Raw genomic sequence first — 18,055 nt, forward strand, 5'->3', positions numbered from 1 at the left:
GCTCTACCACTTGAGCCACAGCGCCACTTCCGGCTTTTTTCTTTTTGCTTATGTGGTGCTGAGGAATGGAACCCAGGCATGCAAGGCAAGCACTCGACCTCTGAGCCAACTTCCCAGCCCTAGAATAATTTTTTCTTAAGCATAAACATTAACTTTCTAGTCAGGTACAGTGTAATGCACATGTGCAGTCTTGAAACTTAGAAGATTGAGAGAGAGAGATTTTTGAAGCCAGAGAGTTTGAGGCCAGCCTGGTAGACATAGCAAGACCCTATATCTCAAAGAAAAAATAATCCTATGCTTGTTTCAGCAGCACATGTACTAAAATTACAACGATACAGAGAAGATTATCATAACCACTGCCCAAGGATAACAGGCAAATTCATGAAGCATTTCAAAAAGCCTCCTTAGAACAACAAAACAGCTTCTTAGGGTTTACTTTATTTGAACACTGATAAATGTGTTATTTTAGCTTACACAAATCTAACTTGTTTTAAGAAACCATGTGAAAGAAAACTTTTCCCTTTGAACTGTGCTAATAACTTAAGTTCTACTCTTCAAAAAAGTGAATCTGAAGTCACATAGTTCATAAGAAAACCTTCCCAGAAAGATAATTCTGTAAGAACAGAAGGGTAGAAAATAGATCAGGAAGCGGAATATGCTGCTACTGGGAAAGTTTGTGGACATTTGGACATGTAAACATTATAAAGGGTGTTCCAGAGAAGTTGAACCCGTGAGAAGATAAATTTAGCAGTGCTTCCTCTTTTGTATTTACCCTAAAAATAAAAAGAAAGAGGTTGGGGAGCCATTTTAATATGAGGTGAAAGTTCCTGAAATTGGCCTCAATTAGTATGTTTTCTAATAAAGTTATTTTTTTGATAACAAAAGTCATACATGCTTACTAAAGAAAAACCTAAGATATTGAAGTGAAGAGAGGAAGAAAACAGATTTTAAATTTATATCCCAGACATCTGCATTTAACATTTTAGGTCATAGCTTCTTGTTGCGCCTATTACATGTTAATTTAAAAAGAGCAAAAAATTCACTCAATTATAGTATTTTTCATAAAATTGGAGTAAAAATATCCAATTACTGCATAACATTTTTATCAAATAGATTTACTACAATTTTGCAATTTATTTACTTCTTATTTCATTATTTCTAATGGTAAGAAATTATACTGCTAAGCAACTTAATATAAGTGTAGATACTCACCTTTGATTATGACCTTACAATTCTAGAAGTGAAATTACTTGATTTACAACCATGGAGATTTAGACTCTTGATAAATATTACTGCTTACTCTTCAGAGTACTATTCTTCTCTCTCTCTCTTTCTCTCTCTCTCTCCTTTCTTTCCTTTATGTATGTCAAGTTTTATTTTCATAGAATTGGGAAAACTATATAGATAAGAGTATCTTACAGTTTATAGTTTTACAGAAAAATAAATACACCTGCATTTAGTTTCTTTATCGAATAGCCACACTTTCATATATTGGCCTAAAAAAGAATTCCTGTTTATAAGAAAAACAAATCTAATCAGGAATATAGTATATAGATGAGTACAAAGTGGAATAGAAATAGAAAAGCAGACAGAATAACTAAGTACCAAAAGCTTAGGAACAAAGTGTAACTCAGTCAGGTAATTGAGGGAGGGATGCGTCTGTGTGTAACAGCCTCTATATACAACACCACACAGAAAACAGAGCCTGGTAAACCATGCAGATTCAAACATCACTGTATCTTATCCTGCTCCAGGGGCATGCAACCCAAAAAGTAAAGGCACACTCATTTATTTCCAATGATCTCATTATCTTTTGTCATAAAAAGTACTCTTTACTGGTAGGATGTGGTAGCACGTATCTTTAATCCTATCTATTTGAAAAGCAATGCTAGGATAATTAAGATCTGAGGTTAGCCTCAGGGAAATTCAGAACTTTATCTGAAAAATAACTTTAAAAAATGCTTGGGGTGTGGTTCCTAATAGAGCACTAAGAAACTCGGGACTTGAGGTCTTGAATTGAAACCTAGTATTGTCAAAAAGGGGGAAAAAAGACTCCAGCCCCCAATCCCCTCCACAGGCAAAAAAAGACACCCTGTTAATATAAAAGCAAAAATGGTCATTTCTCAATTGCTTTAATTCCTATAGGTTATTACTTGTGAGGCGAAAACTCTTAAAAACCATTTCTCAGCAACTTGTGCATGTTTATCTCCTTTTATTTTGCTGATGTGGATATCTGTATTCACTACTGATTTGTGGAATGTATTTCTCTTTAGAGTCAAAGCACTATTTCTCCTCCCTCTGCCAATAAAATTACAATAGTTCCAAGTACGTGGTTGAGGATGAAACTAACTTCAGTAGTCTAGTTTACATGATATCAGGTATGCAGTGCCTAAATATTATCTGATAAAATCATTTTATTAGTGTGCATATCATTGAAACAGGAAAATATTGCTTATTTGATTTAGTATCTCACAGAATTTCTGAATGTTCATTATTAATTAGAATCTGGAAAGTACATGAAAAATCTCATGTAAATTCAGCTTAGAGGATATTTCTTCGTAATTCAAATAGAGCTAGGCTTTATTTATACAGAAATCAGGGATCAGGGTACAAGGCTAGTTGGGGCATAACAGTTCACAAAATTTGCCAGGAGCTGGTGGCTCATGCTTGTAACCCTAGCTTCTCAGGAAGCTAAGATTTGAGGATCACAGTTCAAAGCCAGACCTGGCAGGAAAGACTCCTATCATCAATAAACTATTCAGAAAAAGCTAGAAGTGGTGTTGTGGCTCAATTGCTAGAATGTTAGCCTTGAGCAAAAGAAGTTCAGGACAGTACCTAGACCCCAAGTTCAAACCCCAGGACCAAAGCAAAAAAAAAAAAGTTCACAAAACTTCATCTTAACCAATGGCTGAGTTCAATGGTGGGTACCTGTTATCCAAGCTACAGGGAAAGTACAATGGTTGGATGCATGCCTGTCATCCTAGCTAGCAATAAAAATAATCACATATAAGACAACTACAATCCAGATGGGCTCAGGCATGTAGTGAGACCATATCTTGAAAATAACCAGTACCAAAAAGGGACTGTTGGAATGACTCAATGGGTGAAGTACCTGCTTAGCAAGTATGTGGCCCTGCGTTCAGATCCTAGTATTGCCAAAACAGAAGTTGTATGGAAAGCTTAATTTTCAGTCATTTGGATTGACATGAGTCGATGTTTATTGCAATGAACATTATTTTATTACTCACTTACAAGGGAACTGTTCTATGTGAGATATTGTCTTAGACAATAAAAGAAAGCTATCATATAAGAAGGAATTTGGGAGGTGGTGGTGAAGTTTCCACACTCGCCATATTGTGAGACAAAATAGTAGACGTGCTATGTGTTTAGGAGAAGATGGACAGAACCCAAAAGAAGAGCAAAGAGAAATCACCATGACCATGCAGGGGAAGGAAAAAAAGTGATCTATTTAGCTATATTTTACCTGTTTTATGGTTTTTTTTCTGTTATAAAGATGAATGATTATACCATATCATATTACAGATGGGTATATATATATATATATATATATATATTGCCTTATGTTCTGGTTATTGTTTGCCTATTGATAATACTCATCTTGTTCCCTCTTGATCTCAAAATGCAGTAATAAACTTCATGTTCAAACCATTCATTGCTCTTGAGGTGACATCTGAACCACCGAGCAATAAATGTAACTTTCAAAATAGAGGAGAAAGATGGTTTCTAGGCAAAGGCATTCTTTATGCAAAGTCAAAGACTGTGGGAGAACAACTCTTGGAAATGAACACAAATCCACTTATTAGAATGAGATTGTTCCATTTCGGAGGGTAGATTAGCCTAATTTTCCAGCAGATTGCTTTAGTGTGGGAGCTCCACACAGTATGGAGTTCTCCTTCTCATCTCTTTCTGCCTGGCTCCATGGGAGCCTGAAATTGAAGCATAAAACAGGTCTCTCTGCTGCCGAGGTTTACCCAGTGACTAGGCAGTCACTCTGCCAGAATATAAAGAAGGTCATGCACTTGATGTAACAGTGACTTTAGAATCCAATTAAAAAGTTTAGTGTAAGGCCCAGTCATTCCCGCTTAATCGGATCACAGTTTAATGCAATCCTCTGCTTATTTCAGTCAGTGCCCTTGGAGCCAAATCAGTTTTGTGTTTTGGTTTCCATGTTTTGCCTGCATAATTTGATTACCTTTAGCTCAATTCAGGAATCTGGGGGCATCTTTTAAGAATTGTTACATAGCATCCTGTCAACCAAGAAGCTCCCAACAAAAGCAAAAATGCATCTGTCTAAAATGCAAGTGGGAAAAAGTGTGTGAGGCTTGAACTGGGGCTTGAACTCGGCCTGGGCGTTGGCCCTGAGCTCTTTTGGTCAAGGCCTGGGCTCTACCATTCAGCCACAGCTCCACTTGAGGTTTTCTGGTGGTTTATTAACCATAAGAGTCTCACAAACTTCCCTGTCTGGGCTGGCTTTGAGCTTTGATCCTCTAATCTCAGCCTTCTGAGCAGCTAATATTATAGGCATGAGCCACCAGCATGCTAAAGTATGGTTTTGAGAAGAAAAATTGTTACAAAGAATCTTGACTTAACTTGAACTATCAAAATAGTATTGATTGCATCATTGTACATTTATTTCAACTCACCTAAAGTTGCATATATGTTAGTATAGCTATCAGCATTAAGACTATTCAAGGTGGAGGGGCTGGGAAGGTGGCTCAGTAGTAGAGCGCTTGCCTTGCATGCCAGAGGCCCTGGGTTCGATTCCTCAGTACCACATAAGCAAAAAGAAAAAAGCCAGAAGTGGTGCTGTGGCTCAAATGGTAGAGCACTAGCCTTGAGCTGAAGAGCTGAGGGACAGTGCCCAGGCCCAGAGTTCAGGCCCCACGACCGGACCAAAAAAAAAAAGACTATTCAAGGTGGAATATAGGGATAATAATGCATTTCTCTGAAGCTAGGGGTAGCATCTGGTAGCGAAGAACCTTTCACTTAGCTCTGGCTCGTATCAGCCTGAGTTTTTCTTATAACAAGTAGCTTTGACCTCATGAGTGGTTGTGGCATGATGCACAATGGTTTCATTCTTTTTCTATTGGTATTTGAGTTATTCCAAATATGTACATGAATATTATAAAGTTTAAAATAGACTCCGGTGGTTTATTCTGCAAATTGAGTGATTTCTGAATATCCATAATGGAATAAGAGGATTACTTTGGCCTATGCAAATATGGGTGAAACTAGCAAGCTCCCCAGTCTTAGAAACTGCAAAATTACCCATGTCACATTGCTTTCAGCACTGAGCTACCTAAAGATGTCTGTAGATTTTGTACACATCCTTAAAAGGAGAGAAAGCCAAATGTAGATTGTTCTCACTACTATTTTGAAGAGGATAGTGTATGCCATAGTTGCTCTTTCACTGTATCAATTGTGTCTGGGAAATAGCCCGCACTGCCCTTAATGAGATCAGCTGTGGCGCTCCAAACTGAGGCTATGTAGCACTTCCCAAGGAAGTGCCGTGTCCTTTGTCTACAAATCAGTTATGTTCTCTACAGTATTCTTGTTACATAACTTTATCTTTTCTGAGTTTCCTATTAGAGAATTTTAATTTCCTTCCTTCCTTCTTTCCTTCCTTCCTTCCTTCCTTCCTTCCTTCCTTCTATCCTTCCTTCCTTCTTCCCTTCTTTCCCTTCCTCCTTCCCTCTCTTTCTCCCTCTATTCCTTTTTCCCCTTTCTCCCTCTCTCCCGCTCTTTATCCACATAGCTAGGGCCTATTTTTCTCTCTTTCTCTCTCTCTAAAGTTCAAATTCTGTCAAGTAATTTTTTTTATTTTCTCCCACTTCATGGGGGAAACATGAAATAAATGGCTTCGCTAAGCATATGGGAAACTCTGAGGGCATGTGTGATGCCAGAATACACGTCAAAATGTCAGGGTGAGTAGTAGGGCAAGGCTCTTCTGTGTGCTTGAGTTTGGAGATGGACACGCAATTGGTAAATGCGATTTCCAGCAACTTCTACAAATGAAAAGCTCCATTTCATAGAATTCTAAAAGTAAAACAAATGCTTTGTTCTTTGTGCATCTGTATTTGGAGCTGCTCTCGGCAGCACATCAACCACACTTGAAATCTAAGTAGGCACATATATGTATATGTATGTATATATATAATGCTTTTCATATTAATATATCTTTAGAGCTGTTGGGGTTTTGAACACTGAAACAGGAAGACCTCTCAGAGTGATTGCATTTCTCTAAAGGTCCCCACTTGCAAACTTAGCAATAAAGAACTTTTTTTTGATAAGCATTTTGACCATGCTGCAGTAGATTTTTTTTTTTTTTGCCATTCCTGGGGCTTGAACTCAGGGCCTGGGCACTGTCCTTGAGTCTTTCAGGGCTCAAGGCTAGTGCTCTACCACTTGAGCCACAGCACCACTCTGGCTTTTTCTGTTTATGTGGTACTTAGGAATCGAACCTGGGGCTTCATGCATGCTACTAGGCAAACACTCTACCACTGCACTGTTAGGTTTTTAAAGAGAGGTTGCCAAGTAAGAACCACATCACGCATGTGGTATTCAGGTAAGGGTTAAGTTTATTCATCGTTCTGGCTGGCACCAGGCCATGTTGGCACTCCATATGGCTGGGGAAGGCCTGGGAAAGAGGGAGTCTGGCCCTGGGCTAGGCCTTATCTAGGTAGGGGGGGTGAAAGGTGTGGCCACATAGAATCCAGATGTGACCTCAGTGGATGCAGATGTGACCTCTTCCTGGTGTGCCAGTTGCCTAGGTAATGCAGGTACTGGGTGGAGACTTTGCTGCGAAGAGGGTGGACTCTGCTCACCATCCAGGAGCAGACCTTACATAAACCACATTGCCAGCTCTGCAGTATATATATATTTTTTGGGGGTGGGGAATGGAGAGGATAGCTGTCCCTCAGCTCTTAAGCTCAAGGCTAGCACTCTACCATTTGAGCCACAGCACCACTTCCAGTTTTCTGGTGGTTAATTAGAGATAAGAGTCTCAGGGACTTTTCCCAAATGGGCTGGCTTTGAACCTCGATCCTCAGATCTCAGCTTCCTTAGTAGCTAAGATTACAGGCATGAGCCACTGGTGCCCAGCTCTGCAGTAGATTTTATAGATTGAAAATAATATAGTAAACTTGGTAGTAAATTTAGAGTGAAAGGTCAAGTAATACAGCACAGAGAGGTATTTATGATGTGCTAAAAAGTGTTACAGAGTTTGGAAGTTAAGAGATAATATGGCTATTGAGAATTCACTGTGTTCTAGGTACTGTGCTATGGATTTTTCATACACTATTTAGTCTTAATCTTATCATGTCTCCATGATAAGATAAGCCTCATATAGGCTGTTAGACAGTCAGGCAGAGGCTGCTGTACCCTTGATCTACCTAACTTCTGCAAAAATTTGATAGAATATATGTGTTTGTGTGTATGGTGTAGGTGAGCACGCAAGTGTATATGTATATTTATACTGGTCCTGGTTGCAATCCCTGAGCTTTTTTGTGCTCAGGGTTAGTGTTCTACCACTCTACCACTTTGAGCCTCTGCTCCACTTGCTATTTTTTTCCTGTTGTAATTTTTTCAGCATAATTTTTTTATTATCAGGGTTATATATAGAGGGGTTAGTTACATAAATAAGGTAATAAGTACATTTCTTGTCAAACTTGTTACCCCTTCCCTCATTTTTCTCCTGCTTTCCCTTCCCGCCAATCCCCCAGCCATCCCACCCACAAGTTGTACAGATCATTCCCAACACATTGTCTTGTGTATATTGCTATTGCATTGGTTCTCCACTTGTCCTTCTGTTGTTCCTTTTCTGTTCCCTAATTTTGGTATACACAATACCAAAATCATTTACAGTGATAACAGGGTATATACCATAGAGGGGAAAAACATACAAATAAAACAAAAAAATCACATAGTTTATTACAAACAACAACAAAGAAAATATTGTTTGAGGAGCACCAAATTGTTACTATTTTAATCTTAATTTAAGCTTAATTGTTACTATTTTAATTTTAATGCATCAACTCTGCTTACATTTAACAGTGTTTCCATGTGCATATGTAGAATTTTAAATCTGATACTGGATTTAAAATATTATTTAGACTTATTTGATTTGTAGTTTTGTTGTTGTTGGGAAATACACAAAAACTTTAGAAAGGCTTAAAAAAACTTCTTTCCGTAAAACAACTGCAAGAGCGGGTGCTAGTGGCTCATGCCTGTAATCCTAGCTACTCAGGAGGCTACGATCTGAGGATCACTGTTCAAAGCCAGCCCGGGCAGGAAAGTCCATAAGATTCTTATCTCCAATAAACCACTAGTGCCAGAAGTGGTGCTGTGGCTCAAGCGGTAGATTGTGCGCCTTGAGCTGAAGAGCTTAGGGACAGTGCCCAGGCCTAGAGTTCAAGCCCCACGACTGACAAAAAAAAACAAAAAAAACCCAAAAAACAAATATTTATGGGGTACACTGTGATATTTTAATGCATGTTTTAACACGTGTTTAACACATGATGTCTACTGATTGAATGATAGTAATAAGGACTTAAAAAAATCTCTATCATTTCTTCCTCCTACCTTCCCTTTGGCACTATTGGGGTTTGAACTCAAGGCTTTAAACTTGCGGCACAAGTGTTCTACCATTTGAGCTACTTTCTTGGTTTACTCTTGTACTTTAACCTTCATAGCTGGAATTATAGATTCATGTTCTCATGCTTGCTTTATTGATTGAGTTGAGGTATCACTGCCCACCCGTTGCCCCCGACTGACTTTGAATTTCAATCTTCCCTTTTCCACTTTCCAAATAGCTAGGGTGACAAGTATAAGCCACTGTGCCAGGAGCACTTGAAGTCCTAGTACTTCATAAAGTATCATTTATTAAAGAGTCTGTATATTCTCAAATGCATGTTTCTGTGTCTTTGTGGAAAATTATTTTATGTCTTTCAATTTTAATTGCAGAAGTTCTTCACTTCCTTGTTTAAACTTATTTTTTTAAATATCAATTGAGAATGTGATTGCTTTCCCTAGATTTCTGTTCTTATCAAGTTCATTATTTTTGTGTAAAAAATGCTACTAATTTTGGCATGTTGATTTTGTATCTGGAAACTTTCCTGAATTTATGAGTTTTTTCAATGTTTTGGTGGAGTCTTGAAGCTTTTCTCTATATAGTATCAGGTGCTCTGAAATAGGAATAATTGTGGTCTTTTCCCCTTATTATTTTTGTAATCTTTTATGTCTTTCTCTGATTGCTTTTGCTAATATCCCCAGTACTGTGTCAATTCTGAGTGTGAAAGTGGACATCTTTGCCTTATTCTAGATCTTAGAAGAAATGCTTTCAGCCTTCTTCCCATCCTTATCATGCTGGTTGTGGGTTTATCATATGTTTTCTTGGGATATGTCCTTTCTATACTGAATTAAGAATATTGATCTCCAGGCTAGGAAGGTGGCTCAGAGGTAGAGTGCTTGCCTTGCATGCGCAAGGCCCTGGGTTTGATTCCTCAGCACCACATAAGCAGAAAAACCCAGAAGTGCCACTGCGGCTCAAGTGGTAGGGCACTAGCCTTGAGCTGAAGAGCTGAGGGACAGTGCCCAGGCCCAGAGTTCAGGCTCTATGATCGACAAAAAACTCCGCTCCCCAAATATACCAACATCAAATACAGTGAAAACAGGGGTTATACTGTGGGGGAGGGACATACAAATCAACAACAAATCACTTGGTACCTTATAAATACATTAGAAACAATAGCAAGAAAGAAAAAACCACTTGTGGACAGAAGGGAACCTTACTGCATTGTTGGTGGGAGTGTAAACTTGTTCAACCACTTTGGAAAGTAGGATGGAGGTTCCTCAAAAGACTCCATATAGAGCTCCCCTATGACCCAGCAATCCCACTTTTGGGCATTTACCCAAATGTTCACAAACAAGACCACATTAAAGCTACCAGCACGACTACATTTATTGCAGCCTTATTTACCATAGCTAAGATATGGAACCAACCCAAATGCCCCTCAGTAGATGAATGGATCAAGAAAATGTGGTATATACACACAATGGAATTCTATGCCTCCATCAGAAAGAATGGCATTGCCCCATTTTTTAGGAAATGGAAAGACTTGGAAAAAGTTTTATTAAGTGAAGTAAGCCAGGCCCAAAGAAACATAGGTCCCATGGTTTCCCTTATTTGCAACAACTAGTATATGTCTGAGTCAAGCAGGTCAGATAAGTTGATGTTAGGGGAAATGAACCCTAAGATATATATTCCAATGTTTTTTTCTTTCATGAGATTGTTTCTAACACATTTATAAGATTATTTCTTTGTTGCTTTGTATGTCCCTCCCCCATGGTATAACCCCTGCTTTCACTGTATTTGATGTTGTTATAATTTGTGGAGGGGAAGGGAAAAAACAAATCATTTAAATAGGGATACAGGTGGACACATTGCAACAATGAGACATACAAGTCTTTATGTCGAAAATGAATTTTACAACTTTGGTAGAAGGGGGAGGGTTGGGTGGGAGGGCAGGGGGAGGATGGGATGGGAAGGGGAAACAGGAGGAGGCTACAATGCTTGATAAGAAATTTACTCATTATCTTGTAACCCCTCTGTACAGTATTTTCATAATAAAAAAGAAAAAAACCACTTGTGTCCTTATCTTGGGGTTCACTTTGCTTAACATCATCTTATCTGACATTTTTGCTTGTCTCAGACCTATACTAGTTATTGCAAATAAGGGAGACCATGGGACTTACGTTTCTTTGCAAATGGCTTAGTTCACTTAATATGGGTTCCCCCCCCAAATCTTTCCATTTCCTAATAAATGGGGCAATGTCATTCTTTCTGATGGAGGCATAGAATTCCGTTGTGTGTATATACCACATTTTCTTGATCCATTCATCTACTGAGATAGGGATACAGGTTGATCCATTGCAACAATTAGATGTTCAAGATGATATGTCAAAAAATAACCTTTACAATTTAGGTGAGGGGGGGATGTAGTTGTGGAGATGGGAGGGAAGGGATGGATGGTAGGGGAAAAACAAAGGAGGAAGCAACAATGCTTGATAAGAAATGTACTCAGTACCTTGCTCCTGTGATTTTAATAACCCCTCTGTACAGTATTTTCACAATAAAAAACTTATTAAAATTGATGGTAGCATAATGTTTAATTTTACCTAGTTGTTTTGCTGCATCAATTGAAGAAATAAATGATCATATGATTTTTGCCTTCATTCTGTGGATGTGATACATTACACTAGTGATTTACATGTGTTGAGCTATTCCATTCCATCATTGCATATGCTCTTTTTGATGTGCAATTGGATTGGATTTGCTAATGTTTTCTTGAGAATTTTATAATGTGTTTATCAGGAATATTGGTCTGTAGTTACATGCAAGCAAGTGTTTGCACATATCCTTATCTGGTTTTGGTATTATGATAATGTTAGCTTCCTAGTATGAGTATGGAAGAGATTAGTTTTCCTTGGAAATACCTTTCAATAGCTGAGATGCATACCTTCTTGAATCTGAAAGTGCAAGAGAAAAATGAATCTTTGCTTACTTAATTCCTTGGCTGAGATTTTGTATTAGGAATGGTATTACAAAGTTATTTGGCCACATTTACTTGGATGAATGATTTTTGGTGTTAGTGTATGTCCTGTCAGATGGGAGTCTCTGCTTTCCAGTGGTTAGAAATGGATTTGACACAAAAGATGGCCAATGGCAAAGGCTCTAACCTGTGTCAAAGTCTAGTTTGCTTGGTCTACTACTATCAAACGGAAGATGTGAGTGAGAATGCACAGCTCATATCATTTCTTTTCCTACTGGAAAAGGCTATTGTACAGCAAATTACTTGACCTTATCAGGGAAAACAATCCTTAGTTGCATCCTTGTTATCTACTTCCTCTTCCATCTCTGGTAATCTATGCAGTGATCCTTGAAATATAATAAAATAGCTCTTGATTCTTGTTTTTTAGGACCTTAGAATCCATGGGGAAAGACATAATCACTTAAAAAATAGCGTTAGAGAAGAAAAAAACACCTCCATAGTTTCTAGTCACTTCCCTCAGGAACCAGACTTCATCTTCTTCATGAGGAATAAGAGACTTAAGCCTTTTGTGTATCAATGTCTCCTTAGCCTCCAGGGATAACCCCATACAGAAGAGATCAACTCATACTCATCAAGTATAAATTGGGTGAATGATGTTAATGGTCAGCGAGGAAAGGCATCCTAGAGACAAGTGGGATCTGAGCTGGTTCTTTATAAGAGTAATTGTATAGGTGTGTATTCATGGAGGGAGAAAGTTTAAAAAGTGTAAGGTCAGCTTGGGAGAATATTATTTGGATTTCCTATTACATTTGTGAGTTTGTAGGAAAAATGGGTGGGAGCCACATTATGGATGGAAGACCTTGAATTTTTGACAGAAGGGTATGGTCATCTGAAGTATCCTCAGAAGGTGGTTAGAACAGTTCAGCAGACTGTGACACAATCAGACTTTGTGAGCCTGGAAGACAACATGCATGTCTTCCTTCTAAGTTTTTGCTACTTTTGTGGCTAAAACTGCTGCTTGGGAGGTTGGAGGGGGGCGGGGCAGGGACGGGGATTGTGTCCATGAGCAGGACCATGGCTGTCATCTTATGCCCTTAAATATCTCATGCAAGACTTTTGTAATAGTTTTCTTAACATAAGCTCTTTATCCTTTCCAATCCACCCCCTGCAGGCTTATTTGTTTTTTACTTCTTCCCAATACATTATAACTTGTAAGAACAGGGATTACAGATGTCTAACTTATTCTCACATCTTCACACAGTACACAGACAAAGTGTTCAACAAATAAGTCTGGTGGTAAAGTGTACCCTGATGACCTATAGAAAAGGTTTTTATACTGGTTATGCTTATAATTATATCTTAACTATATATATAAGCCTGGTTATGCTATTTAGCCAGCTATAAGAATGTCTCTAAGGTTTACCAAAATCGCTGATCTTGGAATGGCTGATAGAAGAATTCTTGGCAATAACTAGGAAGCATGAGCTATCTGGTTGTCTGTTGAGTTCTCCTCATCTAAGAAACCTTTAGAGCAAAAGCTCAAAGGAACTGAATTAAAGGTTTGTATCTATTACTTGAAAAGAAAATTAAAATACAGACTGCTTTGTGACCTAGCATATAACTTGGTTTGGGGATGTGTGGCAGTTACATTCACACACATCAGTTAAAATGTTACACTTTCCAGTTGTTCTGGAAATGGCTTACATGGCTAATATTTGCTTGCATCCCCTTCCACATGTGGATGGCTGTCATTCCAGAATAAAGCATGAGTCTCTTTCTTGCAGTGGCTAATGAAGGGCTTTGTCCTCCCACCCCACAGAGACACAGAATACAAAGGGCTGCAGCTCTCTCTGGATCAGATCTCAGCCTCCAAACCAGCCTTCTCCTATGCCAGCAGCGCCACACCCACCATGACTGACAGCAGGAAAGGGACTAAGGCAAGGCTCTCCAGCTCCAAGTCAAAATCCAGGACATCTCCATACCCTCAGGTAAATGTTTTGACTTTCTAAAATCTCGCTTTTGTGTGTGTGCAGCACTGAGTTTGATCTTGGAGTTGAAGAAATAGTAAAACTGTTTGGAATTAATCATCTGGCTTTAATAGAGTCGATACATCTATGAATCTGGAAGGGTTTCCAAACTATCTTCTTCTCTGATTCCTTGAAAAGGATAGGGCTAGTAAAAAATTTAAAATGATTTTTTGTGGCTTACTGCTTTTATATAAAGGTCATGAGAGTCTGGTTGTCAAAACCACAACTTCTTTGCTATTTCAAGGGTATTGATCCTAGTTTTGTTCCACGTACAATGATAAAAAGAAAGATACAACCAGCATCCCAAAATATAGAGAATAAGAGCTTGATACAGAAAAAAAAATTGACCAGAAACTAAGAAAGAAGAAAGCTAAGAGGTGGAGGCAAAGAATGAAGGTTGTTTTCACTATGAACTTTGAGCATGGATTGAATATTTGTGTGTGGGAATCAGACAGGAAGGACCTTCTAGAAGGCAAGCTTTCTATTCTCATCTTTGCAAGGTAGTGAGATGAGACCAAAGGAGAGTTTCTAGTAACATTGCAAGACACAAAGCAAAGTCCTGGGGTCTTGGAGGGAAAAATGTTATCATTCTGATCCATCATAGATATAGAAACTAGACTGAGTAAAGGTATGTGTCTATTTGCTCTGGCCTTAAGGAAGTTGGATATGAGTATGGATTTCCCCTTGCTGCTCCCCTCCCTCCCCCCTCCCCGCCAGTCTTGAGGCTTGAACTCTGGGCCTGGCACTAACCTGGAGCTTCTTTTACTCAAGGCTAGCATTCTACCACTTGAACTACAGCCTTACTTCTGGCTTTTTCTGAATGCTTTATTGGAGATAAGAGTCTCACAGACTTTCCTGCTGGGGCTGGCTTCTAACTGTGATCCTCAGATCTCAGCCACTTGAGTAGCTAGGATTCTAGCATGTACCACAGGTGCTAGGCTCTTCCTTTTCTGTAAGCGTGCATGTCAAACTGCCTGAAGTACATGGGGATAAGCCCGGAGATGATTCCAAGGATGGTAGAATACTAAACTAGTTTCTCAACCATTTACTTAGTCAAGTGATTTCCCTACTTGTCAGAGGAATTTTTTGTTGATACCTGCAAGTGTTTATTATTTGAAGAAATGTCCATTGACCCGATGGTACACATGCATAAAAAATAACTGCCAACGTATCTTAGCAAGTTGGTATATAAAGTTGAGAAGACCATTATCCCTATCTCCAAGAGACTTATGTCACATGGTTTGAACTCTTTCACTGACGACAAGACTCCTTTACTTCAGTGAGAGGAAGGAGAATAAATATACAAAATCTACATATTTTTCAGTGCACAACTTCTATTAGGAGTACTGAGAACTTTACATATTATATTAGTTACTTTTCCTTGTTCTTGTTGTTGGTTGTTGGACTTGAACTCTGGGTCTGGGTGCTGTCCCTGAGCTCTTCACCTCAAGGCTAGCACTCTACCACTTGAGCCACAATTCCTCTTCTGGTTTTCTGGTGGTTTATTGGAGATAAAGAGTCTCATAGACTTTCCTGCCTGGGCTGGCTTTGAACCGGGGTCCTCAAAACCCAGCCTCCTGAGTAGCTAGGATTACAGGCATAAATCACCGGTGCCCTGCTGTATATACTTTTAAATTACTGTTTTAAATTACTTTTAAATTAGTTACTTAAAAATGTGGTGACACAGAGACAACTTAAGGGAGGAAAGATTTATTTAACATACAGTTTCAGAGGTGTCAGTTCATCCTGGTGGAGAAGGTGTTCCAGAGCAAGCTTAGCATCATTGTGGACAGAAAAGAAAGCAAGGCAGAGGAAGAGGTTGGGGACCAGATTACCCCAAGGACCTACCTAGGATCTACTTCCTTTAGTTAGGTTCCACCCTCAAAGTTTCTAGAATTTTCCAAAATACTGCCAACAACTGGGCCCATAGAGCAGTGTTGGACAGACACATAAAAGAATCTAAATTAGGAAATAAGTTAACAAGAGATTTGTGTTTGTCCCTTGTTATAAAGAAATTAAGCACTTTGGTATATCTTTGTTTTGGGTATCTAAATCCTCATTCTATACTTTCTTTCATGCTTTTGTCTCAACATCCAAAATTTCTATTTTTTCACTTTAACAGTAGATGTTTACTTAAAATATACGTATTTCTGTACCAGTCCTGAGGCTTGAACTCAGAGCCTGGGCACTGTACCTGATCTGTTTTGCTCTCTAGTGCTCTATCATTTGAGCCACAGGTCTACTTCCAATGATTTGGAGTCTCACAGACTTTCCTTCCTCTGGATAACTTTGAACTGTGATCCTCAGATCTCAGCCTCATGAGTCGCTAGGGTTACAGGTGTGAGCCACCAGCTCCTGGCATCATTTAAAAATATTTTAACTAATCATTGTGTTGAATAGTTAAAACATACATTATATAGTTAAAAAACCTACAAACTGAGAAGTAGAAAAATCCTCCTTTATCCATTATTCTCTCTTTTTTTATTATTGGTCATGGGGCTTGAACTCTGGGCCTGGGCACTGTCCCTGAGCTCTTCAGCTCAAGGCTAGCACTCTACCACTTGGGCCACAACCCCACTTATAGCTTTCTGGTGATTAGTTGGAGATAAGAGTCTAATGGATGTTCCTGCCCGGGCTGGCTTTGAATCACGATCCTCAGATCTCAGCCTCATGAGTAGCTAGGATTACAGTCGTGAGCCACTGGCACCCTGCTTTACATTTATTTTTTAGAATAATGTGCCACGATGTATAAAAATTACATACATGCAGATATATACATTCAAGTAGGATTTCTCTTGATGTTTGTACATCCATTCTTTTGTTTACTATTTGCATAAACACAGTCCTTAGAATTTTGGTTATGTTTCCTATTTGAAACACCATAGTCATAAATTAAATTTACCAAACATTTATATGCCTACGAAAGGTGATTTTCAAATTGTATTTACTTTAGATAATCATCTTGCTAGATGAACCATTGACGGAATTCATCCTCTGTGGGCTGCTAACATACAGATGGAACACACATCTTTTGCTTTCAAAGAGCCACTGGTTTTGGCAGATAAATGAACAGACATTTGCAATGAGTTGTCATGATATAAGGGTGTTTTCTCCATGGACAAAGGCTGACATTCAGGGCAAACTCAGCACAGTTTCTGCTGGAAGAAAACTACAGAGGAATTCCTCTATCTTGTGTTCTAGCCCCTCAGAAATTTTAAAGAAAAAACTACTAGCTTCTCAAAAAAATACTTGGGGGCTGGGAAGGTGGCTCAGTGGTAGAGTGCTTGCCTTGCATGCATGAGGCTCTGGGTTCGATTCCTTAGCACTATAAAAGCAGAAAAAGCCAGAAGTGGCGCTGTGGCTCAAGTGGTAGAGTGCTAGCTTTGAGCTCAAGAGCTGAGGGACAGCACTCAGGACTAGAGTTCAAGTGCCATGACTGAAAAAAAAAATTGGTCCAAAGTATCCCTCTATCATTAATGGATAACTTAACTTTACATTTTTGAGCATCATTGTTCTATGTTTTGAACTCAGAAGACTCCAGTGGAATGTCTGCTTTGGAAAGATGCTACTTATAATCATTGTGGTGTTACAGCTTGTGTAAAAGGTGCTTGACTAGACAGAAGTGTATAAAAAAATGTCCTGAAGTTTTGCAGTATGGTTCAAAATGGTACAGAACAGAATAAAATAAGTAGTATATAAGAGATGATGGATACAGAAGACTTTGTGAATAGATTGGTAACATGGACTCCAGCCTGCCTAAGAAAGATGTGGGTAACTTGTCTTTGAGGATAGGGTTCAGGCATTTTGGGGGGAAAGAAAGGAGTGGGGATTTCAGAGAGAAAATGATTATGAGGAAATGTAGTAAGACCTTGTTAGTGTGGTGACATCTCTGAATAAGCACTCGTAGTAATATGTTAGAAACACTGATTGGTTCCAAATATATACTGAATTAAAAGTTCCATTCATCTTGTAAAGAAAGAATGAAGACTTTTGAATAGGACAGGGAAGGACTAATCTGGTCAAGCAAAGAAAACTATTTAAGGGAGTAATTTTAATTGCTTCTGATGTACATCTATGAAGATGTAAATTAAAGTTCTTTCCTAATGTAAAAAATAATGCAAAGGAAGAAGTAGATAAAAATCTTTTTACCTTTGACTTCTTTGTCCTTTCTTGATATAGATAAAATTTGGTCATTACAGAGGAATTTTTTTTTGTTAGTCATAGGCTTTCAACTCAGGGCTTGGACACTGTCCCTGAGCTTTTTTTGCTCCAAGGTTAACATTCTACACTTTGAGCAACAGTTCCAATTCCAGTTCTCTTGTGGTTAATTGGAGATTCAAGTCTCAGGGGCTTTCTGCCCAGGCTGGGTTTGAACCATGATCCTCAGATCTCAGAGTAACTGGTACAGGTGTGAGCCACCAGTGCCCAACATTATAGAGTGATTTTGAAATTACTTTT

At 38.7% G+C, this 18,055-nt stretch overlaps 1 protein-coding gene across 1 annotated transcript in view; it reads left to right on the forward strand.

The window, feature by feature from the left end:
- Sim1 (single-minded family bHLH transcription factor 1) overlaps positions 1 to 18,055 on the forward strand; it is a 78,346-nt gene that overhangs the window by 33,393 nt on the left and 26,898 nt on the right. Inside the window, exon 10 of the mRNA XM_013022391.1 lies at positions 13,390 to 13,558. Within this exon, the coding sequence (XP_012877845.1) occupies positions 13,390 to 13,558 (169 nt within the window). The remainder of the gene's footprint in view (positions 1 to 13,389; positions 13,559 to 18,055) is intronic.

This window comes from Dipodomys ordii, unplaced genomic scaffold (assembly GCF_000151885.1).
Source record: "Dipodomys ordii isolate 6190 unplaced genomic scaffold, Dord_2.0 Scaffold62, whole genome shotgun sequence".
NCBI lineage: Eukaryota > Metazoa > Chordata > Mammalia > Rodentia > Heteromyidae > Dipodomys > Dipodomys ordii.